General features: G+C 27.6%; 3 protein-coding genes across 7 annotated transcripts; all 3 read left to right on the top strand.

The window, feature by feature from the left end:
* Nucleotides 1–78: 78 nt before the first annotated feature.
* LOC122718537 (zinc finger protein 724-like) lies at nt 79–3,352 on the top strand. The gene is made up of 7 exons (XM_043943642.1): nt 79–177; nt 322–946; nt 1,020–1,192; nt 1,260–1,409; nt 1,475–1,603; nt 1,680–2,996; nt 3,071–3,352. Exons 2-7 carry the CDS (start codon nt 439–441, stop codon nt 3,263–3,265), a joined length of 2,472 nt encoding a protein of 823 aa, XP_043799577.1. The 5' UTR covers nt 79–177; nt 322–438; the 3' UTR covers nt 3,266–3,352.
* A 292-nt stretch (nt 3,353–3,644) lies between these two features.
* Nucleotides 3,645–6,891, top strand: LOC122718486 (threonine--tRNA ligase 1, cytoplasmic). 2 transcript variants are annotated; one of them, XM_043943561.1, is made up of 5 exons: nt 3,645–3,711; nt 4,172–4,255; nt 4,418–5,973; nt 6,057–6,346; nt 6,426–6,891. In XM_043943561.1, the coding sequence occupies exons 1-5, from the start codon at nt 3,646–3,648 to the stop codon at nt 6,572–6,574; spliced, it is 2,145 nt and encodes a 714-aa protein (XP_043799496.1). In that variant the 5' UTR covers nt 3,645; the 3' UTR covers nt 6,575–6,891. The 2 variants fall into 2 exon arrangements, with proteins under 2 accessions (XP_043799496.1, XP_043799495.1); XM_043943560.1 differs by having other exon boundaries at nt 3,657–3,839; nt 6,426–6,890.
* Nucleotides 6,892–8,367: 1,476 nt separating this feature from the next.
* Nucleotides 8,368–19,852, top strand: LOC122718560 (zinc finger protein ubi-d4 A). 4 transcript variants are annotated; one of them, XM_043943685.1, is made up of 9 exons: nt 8,368–8,499; nt 8,584–8,696; nt 8,994–9,230; nt 9,317–9,522; nt 9,671–9,740; nt 11,429–11,584; nt 13,827–14,306; nt 19,030–19,142; nt 19,712–19,852. In XM_043943685.1, exons 1-9 carry the CDS (start codon nt 8,402–8,404, stop codon nt 19,841–19,843), a joined length of 1,605 nt encoding a protein of 534 aa, XP_043799620.1. In that variant the 5' UTR covers nt 8,368–8,401; the 3' UTR covers nt 19,844–19,852. The 4 variants fall into 4 exon arrangements, 3 of the variants coding, with proteins under 3 accessions (XP_043799620.1, XP_043799621.1, XP_043799622.1); XM_043943686.1 differs by having other exon boundaries at nt 8,584–8,693; XR_006347406.1 differs by lacking the exon at nt 19,712–19,852 and having other exon boundaries at nt 13,827–14,563; nt 19,030–19,102.
* The last annotated feature ends 901 nt before the right edge of the window (nt 19,853–20,753 follow it).

Raw genomic sequence — 20,753 nt, forward strand, 5'->3', positions numbered from 1 at the left:
TTATATACATTTAACATGTATTTCAAAGTAAAAAGGAAAGTAATGCTTTGCATTTTTTTTTTAAAAATTTGAAATAACGTGAATATAAAGTTAATTAATGAAAGATGTTTTAAATATAAAATTTTCTATAATTATTAAAAACAATGTAACTGCATCGTATAAGTATTAAATTGAAGTGTATGTATAATTCCATGGAATTCGTCTTATTTATTTAATTATAATTTAAATACTTTATTATATAAAATTATTAATTGAAAATCATATATAACGAAAAAATAATAACTAGAAAAATAATAAACTAATGATATCAAATTTTTTTAGGTTATCGTTTTAATAAGATAGATGTTTAAAAATTAAAATTTTAATATCATTTTGATTGTTATATTTGAAAAATAAAAACTTTTTCTATAAAAGTATTTTCTATAAGAGTATAAAAGCATGTCATTTATTTTAAATTCAGAAGAAAATTATAAAAATGATATGGTTCAAATGCAATCCATCAATTTTGTATGTCCAGTATGTGATGTTAGATATATAAACAAAAAAGAATTCTACAGTCATTTACATATTCATACTGGAGATGTATTATTGAAACATATGCAATACTTTAAAAAAGATACAAACAATGGATTAGAAACAGTGCCAAAATATTCTTTACTAAAAAAAATTGATAATGATTTTTATGAAACTATATTAAGACCTTTTAAATGCCAACAATGCAGTTTAACTTTTGACAGAGCTTCTCAATATGATTACCATCATCGAAGTATACATTTAGGAGAAAAATCTCAACTTTGTGAAATCTGTGGCAAAGGTTTTTTTCGCAAAGCAGACTTAAGAACCCATTTGAATATTCACTTAGGCACAAATATTTGCATTTGTGAAGTTTGTGGAAGAAAATTTAATCACATATCTAATTTAATTAGACATTGCAGAATGCATGCTGGTAATTGCAATCAAAATTTTTTATAAAATAAAAAATAAATGAAAAAAATTTTAATTTGAAAATAAATTTCTAGGAATAAAATTATATCCATGTTCCATTTGTGGTAAACGTTTTACTCAGATTAGTTCCCTTGCAAGACACAAACGTATTCATGAAAGGGTAAAAGATGATATTAAATTTCATTTACAAAATAATTTCAACAATAGTAATTTACAGAAAAATGATCATGCAATATATAAGAATAAGGTGATGAACAAATGTGATATTACATAATATCCTTTGAATCTAAGTATATCTTACTGTCAATGTACAGTTTGTTGAAGGTAATGCACCTAGTCAGCAAAAGGTTGTCAAGAGACAACATTATTGTAAAATTTGTGGTGAAAGTTTCAATTTTATCTTTCTCTTAAGAGAACATGAGAAATCCCATTCAGAAACTTTGGAATATAAGAATGATAAAATGGTAAGAATTTTGAAAATAAAAAATATTTAAGAATTATGTGTTTTTGATTTATTTCTTTCATTTAGAGTTTTCAGAAAACTACAGAACTTAAAAAACAAACAGAGCATAATGATAATTTTGATTTTTTTGAAAATGAAATAAATATAAAAAAAGCCTTACCATTAGAAACAATTATTTATATCACATCAGAACAGGTAAATATTTTAATATTTATAACTAATATAATTTTAAAATATTTTTATATATATTTAATTTTTTATATGAAAAAAGTTGAAGAAAATTAATTTAGAAAATGTTGAAGACAATAGAAATCAAGTTTTACGAGAAAATTTATGTGAAACAAAGATTTTAGCAGATGAAGAATTAAATATCTCTGAGAAGGTAACATTTAAGAATGAACAAACTCAATTTGTTCAAGATACTTCACTTTTGTCATATAAATCTAATTGCATAGAAAAAGAAAATGTAACATATGTTTGTCAAATAGACGAAAATATTCTTAAAAGTAAATTATGTATACAAACGTGCGAATTAGATTTACAAAAATCCGAAACGAATTATAATACTTTAATAAATACTTCTGTAAATGTTACTGATATGTTTCAAAAGATAGATCTCTCAGAATCTAATAGCAATGAACATATTAATTCTGATTCAAATATAAATAAAAATCGGGAAATAAATTTAATACAAAGCGGAAAAATATCTGATGATTTAAATGACATAAATAATATTGTAAATCATGATGAACCAATGTTGCGATTAGTACAGACAGAAACAGGAGAACAATTTTACGAATTTTTAATTAACAATTTAATTGAAAAATTACCAAATACACAATCTGCAAAAAATCATGAGAATAAAGATGATCCTGATACAAATATAAATGAAGAAAATCATCAAGAGCAAAGTATACGAGATGATTTACATAATGACTTAAATTATGTGCAATATGAATTACAAGAGGAAGAAAAAAATTTTGTTACAAATCAAATTTTATTAGACACACAAAATGATTTTGATAAATATGTTGAAACAAATTTCGAAGTATTTGAAAGATTAAATTACGATGACAGTTCCGAACGATTTCTTGAATTTGTTGAAACAGGACTTGAGAATCAAAACTCAAAAATTTCAGAATGTAATAAAGAAAGTGAAGAATTCTTACAGTTTCAAAATTTCAATCAAGTTAATGTTATACAATCAAACGAAGAAAATATTATTAGTAATAATAACAGTAATAATGCAATTATTAAAACCAATGGAAAACAAGAAAAAAATGAAAATGACATTAGTATTAATGAAAAATTAAAAAATGAACAAGATTCAAAAAAAACAAAAACTTTTTTAATAAAATTTCAATGTACAGTATGTGAAAAATCTTTTTCAACTAGTTACAATTATAAGCAACATATAGGTACTCATTTTGCAGACCAGCAAAAATTTCATTGTAAAGATTGCAAAATATCTTTTGCTTGGAAATCAACATTAAATAAACATATTGCAAATAATCATAGACCAGATGGTCCACAGAAATTTGCATGTGATATATGTAATAAAATTTATAACACTTCTTCGCAAGTAAATGTGAGTATATTTGAAAATATTTTTTTAATATATTAAGTGATATTACAATAATTGTTTTGGTAATTGTTTTGTAGGAACATGTAAAACGTGATCATTTAAAACAACGAAATCATGTTTGTTCTCAATGCGGTAAATCATTTTTTAAAAAATACGATTTAAAAATTCATAGTAGAATTCATACTGATGAACGGCCTTACGTTTGTCGCGCTTGTGGAAAAAGATTTCATCACCGTAGTCATATTATTCGACACGAACGGATACATTTTTAGGAAAATATAAACTTGTTTTTATTTGTTCAAAAATAGGAAACAAAATGTAATAAATAATTATAATTTTTTTAAATAAGAAATAACAACAATATACATATGTACATATACATGTTCTATTATACCGTTTACAATGTAATATGTATGAATTATGTAAGCAATTAATACATATTGTAAAGCATTTAAAATATGTTTTATAAATGATTATTTTTTAATAAAAAAGAAAATATTAATTTTTTATTTCTATTTCTTTTTTCTATCCCGAAATGAAAAGATATAGATTGAACTCATAAAAAAAAATCAATTTCTGTTAATCATTATTTCATATAGGTACATAGAAAATACACGTTGATTTACTCAACTAAAAGCATTAGTATTTCAATATGGTCGACAACATGTGTGACAACGTGGTGAATGACATGGAAAACCTGAATATAAAGGAAGAAAAGGCATGAATATAGTTTACATTTGATAAAATTTTTTAAATTTTTATTTTTAGCTATAAAATATGTTGATGACTTTGCTTATTCGCAATAATAGAAACCTTTACAATGTTTCTAAAAGGACACATACTTGGGTTGGTTATAAAGTATATCTTCATTATGATTTTAATATCGCTAACATCATGAATTTTTTATTTTTATTTATTTTTCAAAGTATTTGTTATTTTAAAAGGCGTGCCATATTAAGAATAACCACCCATATCTTTAAAATCAATATTCTGATGCAATCTGACTTTATAGGATTGATCATTGTTATGTTAATTCTATTTTAAATATATTAATCTCTTGTATTTTTTAAATTTAAAAAATTATAACAAACTTTTCTATAAAATTTTTTGTGTTTTCTGAATTTAAAAAATAATAAGCTTTTTTGATAAAACTTAATATTTTTTTTCTTCAACAATAGACGAAAATGAAATCGAAAAAAAAGATTGCCGTTACAAATGAAAAATCTGTTTCTGAACTAAATCCTTGGCCAAATTACATTCAGGTATTTACATACTTTTATTTTTAAATTTTAATTATTTATATTTTAAAATGTTACAAATTTGAATAGTTTTTAAGAAATAAATTTAATTAATTCAAATTAATTTTTATATGGTATATATATATTATATGTTATTATTCAATTATTGAATAATTATCTTTTCAGGATCGTATTATATTGTGGGATAAGCTTAAAGCAGAGTATGAAGCATCATTAGCTTCAAAATCAATGACTGACATAAAAGTGATTCTTCCTGATGGAAAGGAAATTATTGCTCAATCTTGGCATACAACACCATATGAAATTGCTAAGAATATTAGTCAAGGTTTAGCAGATAATACTATAATTGCAAAGGTTAATAATGAATTGTGGGATCTTGACAGACCCTTAGAATTTAATTGCAAACTTGAACTTCTTAAGTTTGATCATCCAGATGCCCAACAAGTTTTTTGGCATTCCAGTGCTCACATTTTGGGAGAAACTATGGAAAGAGTTTATGGTGGTTGTTTATGTTATGGTCCACCAATAGAAAATGGATTTTATTATGATATGTATTTAGGTGATAAAGGAATTTCTAATTTAGATTTTCCATTTCTGGAAAGTCTTTATAAAAGTATAGTGAAAGACAAACAACCATTTGAGAGATTAGAAATGACTAAGAAAGATCTTTTAGAGATGTTTAAATATAATGAATTTAAAGTTCGAATTATTAATGAAAAAATACATACTCCTACCACTACAGTATATAGATGTGGTCCATTAATTGATTTATGCAGAGGACCACACATTAGACATACCGGAAAAGTTAAAGCTATTAAAATCACCAAAAATTCTTCTACTTATTGGGAAGGAAATGCCAATGCAGAATCTTTACAAAGAGTTTATGGTATTAGTTTTCCAGATACTAAGCAATTAAAAGAATGGGAAAAGTTCCAGGAAGAAGCTGCTAAACGAGATCATAGAAAAATAGGAAAGGAACAAGAACTATTCTTCTTCCATGAACTTTCTCCAGGATCATGTTTCTTTCAACCACGTGGTGCTTATATTTACAATACTTTAGTTGAATTTATTCGTTCTGAATATAGAAAACGAGGTTTCCAAGAGGTAGTCACACCTAATATTTATAACAGTAAATTATGGCAAACATCCGGTCATTGGATGCATTATGCAGAAAATATGTTTTCCTTTGATGTTGAGAAGGAAACTTTTGCACTTAAACCAATGAATTGCCCTGGTCATTGTCTGATCTTTGATGTTCGTAATAGATCGTGGCGTGAATTACCGCTAAGAATGGCAGATTTCGGAGTATTACATAGAAATGAATTGTCTGGAGCATTAACTGGATTAACTAGAGTCAGGCGTTTTCAACAAGATGATGCACATATATTCTGTTCGGTTGATCAAATTAAAGATGAAATGATTGGTGCACTTGAATTTTTAAAACATGTATATTCTGTGTTTGGTTTTACATTTAATTTATGTTTATCTACAAGGCCTGAAAAATATTTAGGAGATTTAGCAATGTGGAATCAAGCAGAAAAAGCATTAGCAGAAAGTTTAGATGCATTTGGAGAACAATGGAAAATTAATCCAGAAGATGGTGCATTTTATGGCCCAAAAATTGATATAACAATTATGGATGCACTTAAAAGAGCTCATCAGTGTGCTACTATTCAATTGGATTTTCAATTACCAATTAGATTTAATTTATCTTATGTTAAGTAAGAATAATTTTGAATTCATTTTAATTAAAATCTTAAATTGCACTTATATCTTTAATTGTAATTCTAATTTAAAATTTTAGCGAAGCCGGAGAAAAAACGAGACCAGTAATTATTCATAGAGCGATTTTGGGTTCTGTAGAAAGAATGATCGCAATTTTAACAGAATCTTATGCTGGAAAATGGCCATTTTGGTTGTCTCCGCGGCAAGCAATGGTTATACCAGTAAGCTCTCAGTTTGATGATTATGCCATACAAGTAAAAGATAAACTTTGGAATAATGGATTTATGGCAGAACTTGATACAGATCCAAGTGATACTCTAAATAAAAAGATACGAAACGCCCAACTTGCTCAGTTCAATTTCATCCTTGGTAAAGAAATATTCTCTATATATAATATTTTATATATTAAATAACAAAATACTAATTTGTTTAATTCTTATATTTTTAGTTGTTGGAGAAAAAGAACTTAATGCTGGTACAGTAAATGTACGAACTAGAGATAATGTAGTACATGGAGAAATTCTTGTTGATGATCTACTTAAAAAATTCCGAATATTCAAAGAAAGAAAAGATAAAAACTGTGAAGAAAATTTTTAAATAAGCTTTGTACACATAATATTTATTTCTAAATTATAATTTTAATGAAACTAGTTGTAATTCTTAATAGATCTAAAATCACATTTTTTAAATATGTAAAATAATATATAGCAAAAGAATATCATTATATAAAAGATCTATTTCTAAAAAAATTATATAAAAATATATAATTATTAAATTTGCATTCAAATTTCAGCTTATTAGGTCATGTATTTATGCTTGTAAAAATAATTTATAATTTATATAAATAATTTATAAAAATCTTCAGTTTCATTGAATAGATCTCTTTCTAAAAAAAAATGTGAATTTTTTTATTAATATCAATTATAATTTATTCTCTTACTTTTTACAAGTCTTATTTTTTATTTAATTCTTAATCAATAAAGAAATTTTTGTGATAAATAATTTTACTCAAAAACTACAATTAATTTTTTATTTTTAATAACAAAAACTGAGCGTACATTGTATCTCTAAATGTTCATCTCAACGGCTGTGCTTCATAATTTGCAGATACTGTCAATATATGCATGTTGCTGTAACTGTATTAGTATTTTTTGAGAATAAATTATTGTAAAAAGATTAGATCATATTAACAAAAATGAAAATTTTTTTATTACTATTCAAAACTATTTATTTTTTACATAATAAAAAAATACGAATAAAATTATTTTTTTTATTAATAATAAAAATATTGTTTTAATAAAAAATGACTTATAGCTTATAATTTCTTATTATCTTTTAACATATGGACAGAAAAAATAAATAATAAGAAAAAAAAATAGAAAAAGAGCCATATCTTAATTATTTTTGTAAAATATCTCTAGATTCAAGAGGTATAACGCTAATTTTTAATGCTTCTTGTCCTATTGTATTTTTTTTTTTTATTATTTGTTCTTATTTAAAAGTAATATATGATATCAATATTAAAGCCATTTCTTGAGCACATCAATTTTATACAAAAAATAAAAACAAGAAGAATAAACAGTGCAAGAAAAATAGAGATAAAATAAAAATTTTATAATAAGCATTATTTTCACGTTGTAAACGAAATATATGTAAATAGAGTAAATAACAAGAAAGGATAAAAATTCACTGTTAGCACCATCTCTGAAGTATTAAAGATGTATCACTTCCAAACAGAAAAAGAATAAAATATTAACGTCATCTTTTGATTAATTTTTGAGGATGCAATTAGTACTCAAAAGATAATGCTGATATTCAATTCTTTTCTCTATTTTTTCATTATTTTTTTAATGTATTTGTGTTTAATGTACATCTCTTGAAATGACAATAATTTTTGCACATTATCTCTCTATTTCTATTATTTTCTTTCTTATATATATTTGTTCTTGATGCAGACCATAAAAGAAATATATCAATTGAATATATTTTTATCAATTTTCTTTCAAAAATACAATATATATTAATCTTTAAGATAAAAAATATAAATATTACATTTTCAATTTTATAATGTATCTCGCAAAATATAATATATACTGATATATTGTGTATTGACGCAAAGCATTGACGTGACTATTTTACAAATTTAAACAACAAATAAAAGCTTGATTAAAAATAAAGAGAATAAGAAATTTTGAAACATTCTATTGAAAAACAATATTATCGAAGATTCATTTATCAAATCTATTTTTTTTATATTAATATTTAATATAAAATTTAATATGTTTTAAATTGTCAGATCTATATTATATCTTGTCTATGGTACATTCTTAGTTAAAATCATGATTAAAACGAATGCGCATGCCTGAAAATATGGAGTTCTGCTTCCGGTAAGAACGGTAAGCTGCAAGTAGAATTTGCGAGCGTATGTTTGGTTGTTATAAGATGACAGCCATTACTATTTCACCGGCTGCACAGGGAATTATTCAAGTTGTAAATGAAAGTAATTTATGTAAAATTGAAAGGTATGTATTTTGTTGACAATAAAATATAAATTTATTTTTAATACGATTCCAAAATCTATGTGATTACTATTGATTTCTTCGTAGCTTCCTCAATGACACGGCATATAGAGAAGCCATTGAAAATTCTTCAAACTATAATAGCCGATTATGCAGAGAACGACGTTTACGTATGCCTTTCCTCGATTCTCAAACAGGTATTAGTATTATAATTTTTCTATGAAGTTTTTTATATTTATCCGATCAATGAGTTTATTCGCACTCTGTAAATTTCCTTATTTAAATGTTTTGAAAATAACTTTTGAAATAACTTAATCTTGTTTCATTGATTTCGCTATTTTATTTGAAAAAATTTTAATATAAACAAATAAAAATAATTAGAGATGTAATTGAAATTGATTATTATAAATATTATGTTAATCTTGAAATTAAAATATATAATTATATTGTATCGATCGTAATTGTTGCTGTTATAATTTAACTATATAAAATTACAGGTGTAGCACAAAATCACTCTGCGTTATTTATGTCTTCAAGAGAAAGGTTACCTGGTTTATTACATGGTCAAATATACACATATCCTAGTAAAAGATGGAGGAAAAAACGACGACAATATTTAATGCATTATTTGCATCCAAAAAGAGGACCAAGAGGAGATACTGAAGATGGCAATGAAGGTGTAGAGACTGTTACACATGTAAATGATGATAGTAAAGATTCAGTAGCTCTCAAAGGTAATTATATTTATTGTTTTTTTATATTTATATTAATAAAATAAATATGTAATAAAATATAACAATTATGTAATAATTTTATGCAGATGAACATAGTAAAGATGCATGGTACTATGATGAGCAAGATATGTTAGATATGGACACATATGAAGAACCTGATGCTGAAAGTGATTATGATTATGAAGAAAGTTATAGCAGTAAAAGAAAAAGAAGAAAACCACGTGGAGGTGGTCATCATCCTGCACGAAATCATCCCTCTTCCACAGATAGTCCTGGGGGTAAACGTACTAAGGTAAATTATATATATTTTTATTATTTTGTGAATTATGTGAATATTTTATTTCAATAATGAAAGAAAAAAATTGATTCTTCCATACAAATTTCTATTTTTTTATATATGATAAATATTAAATTTATTGTGCATATTTTATTATATATAGGGTGGGGGACGCGGGCGCAAAAAAACCAACTATGATGCCGTTGACACTGATAAGCCATTCGTTTGTGACCGTAAGTTTAATCACAGATACAACTACAAATGACCACTTCCTGTTATTAGTTTCATTACAAATATTATTATTAGTTTATCAGTTGTTAATTTTGAATAAGAAAAAAAATTGCATTAAGTTAGAAAATTTGTTACTTTTATTAAATAACTATATTTTTACAATGCCTACGTATTATTTTACAAAATACGCAGAGGTTACTATATGATATAAAATGATGATACAAAATAAATCATTAAAGACTTTAGTTTTGGTTGCCGCATAATTTTACATTTGGGGATGGTGATTGAATTAAATATAATTGAATTTATAACGTGGAAGGGTGCCCTGTTAGATTTAAATTAATTTCATATTGACTTTTAATGCTCTTTTAATTAGAAGAATTGATCATTATTGTATTGACTGCTGTTTTCCTTCAAGTTTATAAGTTTGCAGTATATTACTTAGCATATTCCAGTCCTTATTATATAATTTCTGTATCAAAAACCTTATATTCCATTTCTCTTTTCCTATTTGTCGAAGTATGAAGAGACGTGGTATGATTCATGGATGAAAGGCAAAGATTGAATATACACATTAATATTAATAAAATATTTTAAATTTTTATATTTAAAAGAATGTATATTATATTATTTCAGGTTATATGAAATTTTAATGAAGTAATATTACTTTGTCATTTTGTATGTACAAAGATAATTATCCCCTAAAATCGTGTATTATAATTTATTATTTAATTCGCGTTTTATAAAATCACATTATTATGAATCGCGATTATATATTTAACTTAATATATTTATAGTATTTATATTTATTATGTAGTAGTTAAACACATTTTTGTTATATCTGTCACATTATGAGATAAAATTATAATAATAGGATTAATAGAAGTATCAAAAGTATTTGAAGTATAATTTCACAAAATAAGTAATTTCATTTCGCGCTTGCCCAAACCTTGAAGGAGTATAATAGTCATTACTAATTTGATCGAACTTTTTCCAGACATGAAGTCTATAAATTAACTCGAATGTGCCTGCAATCTGTTTACTTCTTGAAACCACTCCTGTTAGATTAGCAGAAAATAAATCTAAAGACATTTGGTCTCGACTAGTAAGCTTCGATTATTGTGACGAAGAAAAATCTCACGATATTCTAAATTTTATATCTCGATCACATCGAGCTTATGAAATTGGCCAAATATCTTCGGACTTCTATACTACCTGCCAATAACAGAGCAAGAATGTACTGGCTCACACTGTAGCGAGCTCATTCTGTAGGAGTATACAAGCATCAAGCCTTGCATCGTATTAGTTTTGCTTCTTGGGCTGGAACTCCTTCACTGCTTGTCCACATATAGATTCGTAGGTGGATAGGGATATGTACTGGTGCGGAAGGTGTGCAAATGCTGTCCCTAATCCGTAAGCTTTTATCCTAGAATACTTTAACCGCCTCGTTTCTTGAAATTCTTCAAGAACATCTTTTCTATTTTGCTATACGACTATCTTATTCTATCCTATCTTCTATACTTCCTGTGTGATATTTGTTATTGTAAAAGATTTAAGAATAGATTTTTGACGCGGCGGTTAAACGAATACATCCTCCCATATCGTCCAACCAACTCGTCGACCAAGATTTCTCTTATCATGGACGTTGCATTGGATGGTTTGTGGGAAAACAGTATTTGCACTTTTGCAGTATGCAGCGCACGGTATAAAACCAGACCTGGTCTGGTCTACCATTACGGTCATTCCCACTCTACTTCCTCCGGTGATCCTGCTAAGGAACTAAGTCCCAGTCCTGCCGAAGTTGAACCTAGGAGCGTTGCAGACACCGCTGCTTCGAACCAGCCAGGTTGGAGCCAAAATCAGCTCAGTTTTCTCACTTTCCTTTAAAGAAAAGAAACCCAAAAGAAACAAAAAAAATGCCCTCTCGTTCCTTGTCCCTTAATATCTTTTTTTACCTAATGCCTTATGATCTTTGATCTCTGAATCCTAATTCTTGCAACTACTGTTCATACCCTCAACATTTTCCTAATTTGATGAAATTAAATATCTTAATCTTTTCTTCTTTTTCTTCTTCTTTTTTCTCTCTTCTTAATTTACATGTATTGCAAATGCATGTATTGCAAATAATAGCCGTAATAAATTTTTATGTTTTCACTTTTTCCATAGCATTTTTCATGCATATGGAATTTCTTATGCACAATATTTTTTTCTTCTACTTCTTTTTTTTTTTTATTATTATATTTTATCGCGTGTCGCGTAGAAATATCATACAGAAATAAATATAACTAAGCCAGTATGATATTATCTTATTTTTTGAGATATGTATATCGTTTATATGTCATGATTAGATCGAATATTATATCTGTATTTCATTGTGCTAAAAATTTTCAAATCTATTTCTTAGTTTCTTTCACATGTATATATTACATGTATATATTATTTACGATGTGCTGACTCGAAACAAGTTATAAAGAGAAATACAGCAATCGTTGTGAATGTTTTGCAATAGCATGTTTTTGCAATTCGCATTTCTTTTCTTTTCTTTTCTTTCTTTCTTTCTTTCTTTTTTTTTTTCTTTTTTCAAAAAATATTTTCGAACGTTGAAAGTATAAAGAGGCAACGCCATTTTGAAATCAGTAATGCTCCTCAATGCAGTGATTTTTGAATGTTTGATATGTGTGTGCGTTTTATTATTTTTACACAAAATACTGTTTCTTTCAATCTTGTTTTAAAATAGTTGTTTCTTCCATATCTTTCTACAGCATGAGATGATATTTATTATTAATTTTTAATTGTGATATGTATTATATATTTTTTTACAAATATGATCAATTGTCTGTATTTTTTTTTTCTAATTTTTTAATTTCTGTTTGCTTGTTTTTGTTACTGCTTCACTTTGGATTCCTAGAGCGATTTTGGCTTCGATTTTTCCTATCGATGAACGCCTGCAGAGCTTCAATAAAAAAGAGAAATGCACGGAGAGAAGTTTACTTATATCTTTCTTTCTCTCTTTCTATCTTTCTCTCTTTATCTCTCTTTCTCTCTGTGAATTGCCAAAGTAGTTTATCATATTTGTGTGCTGTATTGTCTGATCTTGGAATATACCCCGACTTCGTTGTATAATTTTGGAATTGCTCTTTTTGGTGATGGAATGCATCGGATTGATATAATATGTGCACCTTGTTACGATTATATATTTGTGTGTATATATATATATATATATATACATATATATGTATATATATGTATATATATGTATATATATTATATGTATCTATAAGTATTATTTTATTTGTTTCCTTATTGTTGTGTCAGTTTCTTTTCATTAAAACATGTGTGATGCATCGAATAATCGATTCTTGTTATTCGAGATAACAATTTCATGATTTATGGTAAGTGATTGCCTATTGTGAAAATTTTTCAAATTTTATAAAAATCTAACATTCTTTTTTTATTAACATAACACAAAATCTGTTCACTGTTCAAAATAATCTCGCATTGCGTGATCTAATTTTTTTTATCTTTATATCTTTTCAAAACTGTTAATAACATAACTTGATCATATTTTGTACAAAAAATTAAGTTTAAATATTTTTTGCTCTTAACGTTATAAAATTGATTGTTATTGGTTTCTGATATTTATTTTCAACTAAAAAATATTGTTCATGATTCATAAATTATAATTCCCAAAAATTCAATTTTATTCAATAAATTGAACATTTATACGATAGCGCATTCTGAAATATTTCACAAAAATACGGAAAATCTTTGAAAGATTTTGAACAGTCTTTGTTTCAGAATTTCTTTATTGTATCTTACCTCTTCAAATACCTATTAAAATCATTATACAAAACCGGCAATCACTCACTACAACCATAACTACAAAATTGAATATTATCAAATCGATCAATTCTTGATCGCAATTCGCATTTAATTTCCGATGAACGGAAGTAAATCTCGTAACCGAATCGATTATCGCTGTTCGCTATCACAGAAATTGACTCTAAATCATTGTCTCTAAGCCAGTGTGCATGGTCATTAGCTTGTGACGCAAAGCGCAACTGGGTATGTGGTCGGTTTGTGATCAGGTGGTACACGTCGGGGTCGTCAGAATGCAACTTCGTCGAGTACGTCGAGTCCCTCTCCCGCAGCGCCCTCTGCGACCGCTGCGGGAGCATCGGTGCAGCCACAGCCGCAATCGCAACCGGCGCAGCCTCCATCGCAACAGTCTCAGCAGCAGCAACAGCAGCAACCATCGCAACAGTCGCAGCAACCGTCGCAGCAGCAGCAACTGCCCGCGGTACCACCGACGGTAGCACCAGCTTCACCTACGATACCGGTCGTGAAGGAAGAACATCTACCAGCTGTGCCTTCTCCAGGGACGGCAGTCCCCTCGCCTTCTTCCGTGAGAGCGGAGGGCCCACCGACGCCAGGGACAAATGAAAAAAAAGCTGGAAAGTCCGCGCAACCGTCCCCATACTGCGACTTCTGTTTGGGCGATGCTAGGGAAAATAAAAAGACCGGCGGTTCCGAGGAGTTGGTCTCTTGCAGTGATTGCGGTCGCTCAGGTAAGCCAGAGGAAAAGATCAAGCGCAAATATACGCGGAGAATGAATCATAATTAAGATTATCCCGGTCACTGAAGTCCGTTTGTTGCGTTTTGACGCAACGGACATTAACGTGTTCCGGTGTTGATGATCGTGATGTATCGTGTTCGTTAGTCGAACATTAGCAACCGGAGATGTAGCTCTTCTCGTTTTTCGATGATCTATCGCGCTATCGGTTGTGTATGTGGGGACGAATATTTTATTTGGATTGATTAATATGTAAGAGAAATATATCTTACTTTTTTTAAGTCGTTGAATTAGAAAATAAATTTGTATTATAGTTCTACGTTTAAGAAAATATTTTGTAGATATTGTTTTATGTAGCTTTATTTGATTACTTCTTCGTAGAAATTTAAATGAACTTCCATTTATCTCTTCCTGAAGAAAATTTATGGATAGATATTATTGTTATTAAGGAAGCCACATGTTGGCATTCAACTATTTTTCAGTATTTTATCATTGTCTTCCGAAATATGAAATTTTATCTATTTATTTTTTTAACAGAGCAATATATATTTTGTGTAGAAATATTTTTTATTTTTTAATAAGCTATTTCTCTAATCTTTCTAGTCCATTTATGCAATTTTAAATATGTTCTTTTTGCAGTCTTCTTATTATCTTATCTTTTTATGAAAAATTAGCAATCAGTAGGAAAAAATAATATTAATATATAAATTTTTCAAATTGAAATTTTCATCGTCCCCATAAAACACAGTCAGTGGCGTAAATTTTCTCTCCTGTGTCTCCTTACGATCCGCGACTTGTGTTCATACGGTAAAAACCGAGGAATTATCGCGTTTCTTTGTTGTTTATTCGATCATTCGTTTATGATCGATTAATTATTGTTTATCGTTGAACTATTCAACCTGTTGAAGTATATTTTTTTATCCGTATCGTCAAGATCGTTTTTTCTTTTCTGTTCGTTTCTACACGAATAGTTGTTATTGTCCATCGTCAATTCGGCGGTTATTGTGCCGTATCGAATGCTATTTTTCATACCGTTAAAGATAGACCGAATTCGATTTATCCGTGAAAATCTAATGAAAAAAAAAAAAGGATAAAAAAAATAATAATAAAATAAAAAAAAAAAAAGAAAACAAAAATGAAAGAAAAATACTATTTTTCGGATTGAGATTAGGTTGATAAACTAATTGCTGTGTGACGCGTTCGGAATCATCGTATTTCATGTGTGCAATAATTAAAAAATATCGATTATCTACACGGTTTCTTGATGGACAAAAATAAAAAAGAGAGAGGGGGAGAGAGAGGGAGGAAAGAATATAAATGATTACGAGCTTTATGTACACTAGTCAAAGAAAAGCAAAAACATCACTTTGTCAATGGTGCAATTTGTCGCATCTGAGTAATAGGAATTTTCAGCGAAATTCCTTTACTGCATGGATCAACTGTGATTTATTGTGTAATTCAATGATTAGTTTTTAAGAGATAAAAAATTTTTACGAAAGAAAGAGACAAAAAAGAAAAAGAAAACAAATGAAAAAATAAAAAAAGATTAATTATGTACAAAAATTAATTCAAGATAAACGAATCTCACTCTGGATATTTAAGAAAAAAAGGAAGGGAAAATAAATAAAAAAATAAAAAAGAAGAAAAACAAAAGTTGTCGATGAGATAAATAGTCAGGTACAATTTACGAAGTTATGTGAAAATTTCCAAAAAATGTTTTAAATGTTTGAATATTTAAAAAAAAAAAAAAATAGAAAAAAGAAATAAAAGAGAAGAAAAATAAAAAATTCCTGTTGCACAGTATCACTAAAGCACATATTGAAGAAGATGTATTTGTGTTCTCTGTTTGACTACAGTGTAATCGCGTGTTTTTTTTTAAATATTATTTCGATAAAAATAAAAAAAAAGGACTCAATAAAAAACGAGGCTTGTCGCGAAAATTGTTCGTTCTACAAGATCGCGAAATTTTAAGAGAGCTTACACGAAAACGATACGATATACAATATATATTATATATATATATATACTTTATATTATTGATATTATCCAGCACAGTGAATCGTTTAACGAAAGCAACAATATTTATATATAGTAAAATGAAAAAAGAGGATCGACCACATTTTTTCGATACTTCTACACTTTTTCAAATCTGTAAATATTCTTTTTTATTTTGCGTTTTTCGAGTGTTTCTATTTATAGAATATATTATCATAGAATACCACACATAAGAGCGCAGCACATATAATGCTAGTAAACTAAAATTATTATTATTCAAAATATTCGATTAAAGAAATCGCAAAAAAAAAAAATATTGATTTTTATGATATTACGATCATGATTCATTATTATATAATTTTTTTAATATTATCTTTGCTACCGATACTATGTATTTTTCTTAAAAAGTGAAAAAGAAAGTTGATTTTTTTTTATAAAAGTAGCAATTTTTTTTTAAATTGCATCAATTAATTCAATTAAACGTTATTACGTTATTACGTTTTAATGTAATAATATAAATAAGATATATTTTTTAATGATTAGAAAAACTATAATTTTGATTTAAAAAATAAGTTTTTCTTTCACTTATCAATTTTTTTTCAAATTTTTTTCTTTTTTTTTTTTTCGTGTAGACATTCCATATATAAATCTGCTGCTCTTAAAATCTTCCGTTTCGTTCTGGGCATTAATCGTTTCCGTCTCATGTTGCAAATGTAATACGTAATATAGTAATCGCCTTTTTACCATTTGTAATCGTTATCAAATGACGAGCATATTTATTGCATACGTAGAAGGAGAAGAAAACAAGTGACAACATATGCAAGTATGTATAGAAAGAAAAAGAGTGTAAAAGTTATGATATTCTTTCTTTTTTTCTAAACGAGTTTTTCCAGTCTTTAGGCAGGATTTTGATCATATGTCGTGTTCTAACGATAAAAAAAAAAAAAAAAAAGAAATAAAGATATATCACGTAATCTTAGAGATTTGATAATAGCTTAGTTTTGTACAAGCTTTGATATTCATACAAGAAAATATTGTTCGAATTGCTAGAATTAACAAGAAAAAAAAAAGGGAAAAATAAGAAAAAATCGTCGTTTTATTACTTGTATAATATTTCACGATTTTTCGTTCTAGCGGAGGTCGTCGTTGTCGTCATTCGCGTATTAAGTCATCAAATTCAATCCCCACTTCTGAATGGTACTGCAATCCGCGTGTTCATTTTTCATAATAAGTAGCTGATTTCTAACGCTAAAGTTATATTATTATCATAGATTTATGATAATCGATGCAAGCGAGTTGTATGCACGTGTATACTTTCCCTTGTTACCTTACGTCTGACGTATAAACAAGCGCAGCGGGTAGATGGCTAATTTTCACGATGCGTCTGATTAACCGATCGAAAATGCACAGCGCAAAAATACATATAGAAATTTTCCCTAGGATTATCATCTGTGAATGTTATACGCAGTTTTTTCTATTCTGCTGCAGCATTGTTGATGGCAGTTTCTCGATTTTTACCAAAAAATTAGAAAAAAACGGGGAAAAGATAGGAAAAATAGAAGAAAGAAAAATATATAAAAAGAAAAAATGGAGAGAAAAGATAAGATATATTATAATGGCGAGAGGTCTTTTAGGTTAACTTTATAATTTACAATTAGTAGCGCTCATATGACGAGAAAAATAAATCCGAAGATGAATCACTATCGTATCTTGATGAACCCTTCTATTTATTGTATTAAGAGAGATTCACACACATGGTATAAGAGAGGGAGAGAGAGAGAGAGAGAAAGAAAGAAGAAAAATGATGAAAGATTAAAAAAAATAATTACGAGTATGAAAGCATGCAGAAATAGTTCCTCCTTGTTATATAAAAAAAAAAAATGATCGAAGACTTGTTATTAGGCAATTTTAATTAAGCAATACCCATGAGGCTTACAAATCTAGTATTTAAGTAACGCTAGTTATATATAAATATATATATTATATATATATTATATATATCAAATGTGATATGTTATATGAGTATATATGTTTGTGCGCGTGCGAGTGTGAGTATATACATGTGAACAGAAATACTCATACACTCGCATGTGCACGTGCGCGAAAGGAAAAAGAGCATAAATGAGAAAAAAAAAGAAAAATAGTATGAAAGGGATGAAAGAGTGTGATAATATGAAAAAAGTGTGTAGAAATTGATGAGAGAAGAGAGTGTGCTGGTTCGTGACGTTTATATTGTGCTGCGCAAGAAAGAACGTGAACTATTCCAAGGTACGCACCGCTATTACTTACCACCTTACTATTCCAAATAAAATAACAATATGTTCAAGAGGCGACATCAAAAAAAAAAAAAATACAATCGCAGATATCATGAAATAAAACATTCTGTGCGGAAATATAACAGAACGTATCATTATTCCGGACGTTTTTAGTGCTGAGGAAAGGTGAAAGTTATGATTCTTTATGATAAATCATATAAAATATAATTGCACGCGTTTCTTGAGCAATCGAAAAAAAAGAAGAAAATATTAAATTTGATTTGGAATTTTAACAAGTACTTCTATTCGAATTTGAAAATGGTACGAAAAAAAATATTCGAAATGAAATAGCTTGGAGTTCACTGTTCTTCGGCACAAGATAAATGTCCTAGCACCTTTCTACTCGTCCAAAACATCCTATTCCGTCCCATATGCGTTTTCCATGACCTAGCTACGTTCTTGTTATAGGGCATCCGACTTGTTTGCAATTCACAGCGAACATGATCGTTTCTGTTCGCAAGTACAGGTGGCAGTGTATCGAATGCAAATGCTGTTCCATTTGTGGCACTTCTGACAACGATGTGAGTATTCATTACCATTTTTCCCTTTACGTGACGAAATAAAGAATAATTTACTTACTCTAACTATTTTGATTTCTTCTCTTTGACTATGAAAAATAATTCGATATATCTTTTATTTTTGTATGTTAATGTTAATATTTCTTGCATCTTGTTTCATTAATTTTATATTAATTCTTTGTTACCATTAAAATATTTTCAATATATTATATATATATTTTCAAAATATTATATATTATATATTACATTATTTTAAAAATTTATTGATTAATTAATCATAATCAAAATAGTTTGAGAAAAATGATACAGAAATTGTTAAGAATTTAATATTTTTTTAAACTATTTAAATTTTTACAATCTATTACAATGCATTGCTAATGTTTTCTATAAAAGAAAACAAAAAATCTTATTATTTATGATTATAAAAAATAAACTAAATAATTTGACCAAGTAAATCATAGGATAATTGTTATCGTAAAGGAAAGATAGTAAATTAAAGCAACGATTGCGAATAATTTCACTCAGTTAGGTATCGTTGCAATCTTAATTAATTATTTCGCGAACCAAACTAGGATCAGCTGCTGTTCTGTGACGACTGTGATCGTGGATACCACATGTATTGTCTGTCTCCACCTCTTGCATCTCCTCCCGAGGGCTCCTGGTCTTGCCGTCTGTGCATAGCAGAGTTTCATCGCCGTGATTGAGAATCTTTTATCTCGTAGATAAGTGATGAATTTTATCTATTTGCTGTGGTGCAGTGGCCGTTTTTGAATTAGGAGAGTATTCATAAGTACACCTTTTTATAGTATTATGATAAACGCAGATATACTTTCAATATTTGAAAGTTTCTTCTGTTTCTTTTTTTTGATTTTTGTAAGAAAATCTATTAACAATGTTGGCAGCATTAATATTCTTTTTTTTCTTTATTTGGTTTAAGCTCTATTAAATAAGATAAAATATTCGTAGTATATATGTTATGTTAGATTATCTCAGGCACTGGTGATCTCAGAAAATTAAAAGTATGGTAATTATGTATTTATAATTTTAATGAGCTAGCGTTTATCAATAGATGTACGAAAATATAAGGGTTGGCTTAATGTTTTTATGAAAACAGACTAACAGTTACTTTGAGCTTGTTATTAAAATTAATGGGATTAATGGAATAATCTTGGTCAAGGACTCGAATATGAGATTGTCGAATAACATCATATTTTATAATTGAAACAAAAGAATATTTTCGATTGATTTTAGAAAGACATATTTATGAAAACTATTACTACTATAGAAATTAGTTTGAGAATTGTGAACATCGACAAATACTCTCCTAGTTCTCCGGGCCAATTTATTTTTAGCCATTGACATTCGAAGTTCGGTTGCTTTTAGGATTTCAAAACTGCTTACACATACTTCAAACGATTTTGGAGATCTCAAATTTTAATAATCTCTTTAGCTCCTTGCTATCAAACTTGGTCCAATCCAAGATTTATGAAAGATGCAAAAATAAGAAAAAAAATTGATATTCTAGAAAAAACATGATATTGATAACATCTGTTTCATAAATAGTGATGAATAGGACTATCTGTTTATCTGTATGTATCATGATACTAAAGCTTT

The sequence above is a fragment of the Apis laboriosa genome, unplaced genomic scaffold (assembly GCF_014066325.1).
Source record: "Apis laboriosa isolate Shangri-la unplaced genomic scaffold, ASM1406632v1 scaffold64_cov150, whole genome shotgun sequence".
NCBI lineage: Eukaryota > Metazoa > Arthropoda > Insecta > Hymenoptera > Apidae > Apis > Apis laboriosa.

Bases quoted from the DNA above. Each gene is read 5' to 3' on its own strand.
- LOC122718560 (XM_043943685.1), top strand. From the start codon at position 8,402: ATGTTTGGTTGTTATAAGATGACAGCCATTACTATTTCACCGGCTGCA. The intron at 9,741-11,428 runs GTAAGTTTAATC...GCACTTTTGCAG, and splicing joins TAAGCCATTCGTTTGTGACC to TATGCAGCGCACGGTATAAA. The intron at 14,307-19,029 runs GTAAGCCAGAGG...TTCTTGTTATAG, and splicing joins CAGTGATTGCGGTCGCTCAG to GGCATCCGACTTGTTTGCAA.
- LOC122718537 (XM_043943642.1), top strand. From the start codon at position 439: ATGTCATTTATTTTAAATTCAGAAGAAAATTATAAAAATGATATGGTT. The intron at 1,193-1,259 runs GTGATGAACAAA...GTCAATGTACAG, and splicing joins ATGCAATATATAAGAATAAG to TTTGTTGAAGGTAATGCACC. The intron at 1,410-1,474 runs GTAAGAATTTTG...TCTTTCATTTAG, and splicing joins AATATAAGAATGATAAAATG to AGTTTTCAGAAAACTACAGA.
- LOC122718486 (XM_043943560.1), top strand. From the start codon at position 3,771: ATGTTGATGACTTTGCTTATTCGCAATAATAGAAACCTTTACAATGTT. The intron at 4,256-4,417 runs GTATTTACATAC...TTATCTTTTCAG, and splicing joins CTTGGCCAAATTACATTCAG to GATCGTATTATATTGTGGGA. The intron at 6,347-6,425 runs GTAAAGAAATAT...TTATATTTTTAG, and splicing joins TCAGTTCAATTTCATCCTTG to TTGTTGGAGAAAAAGAACTT.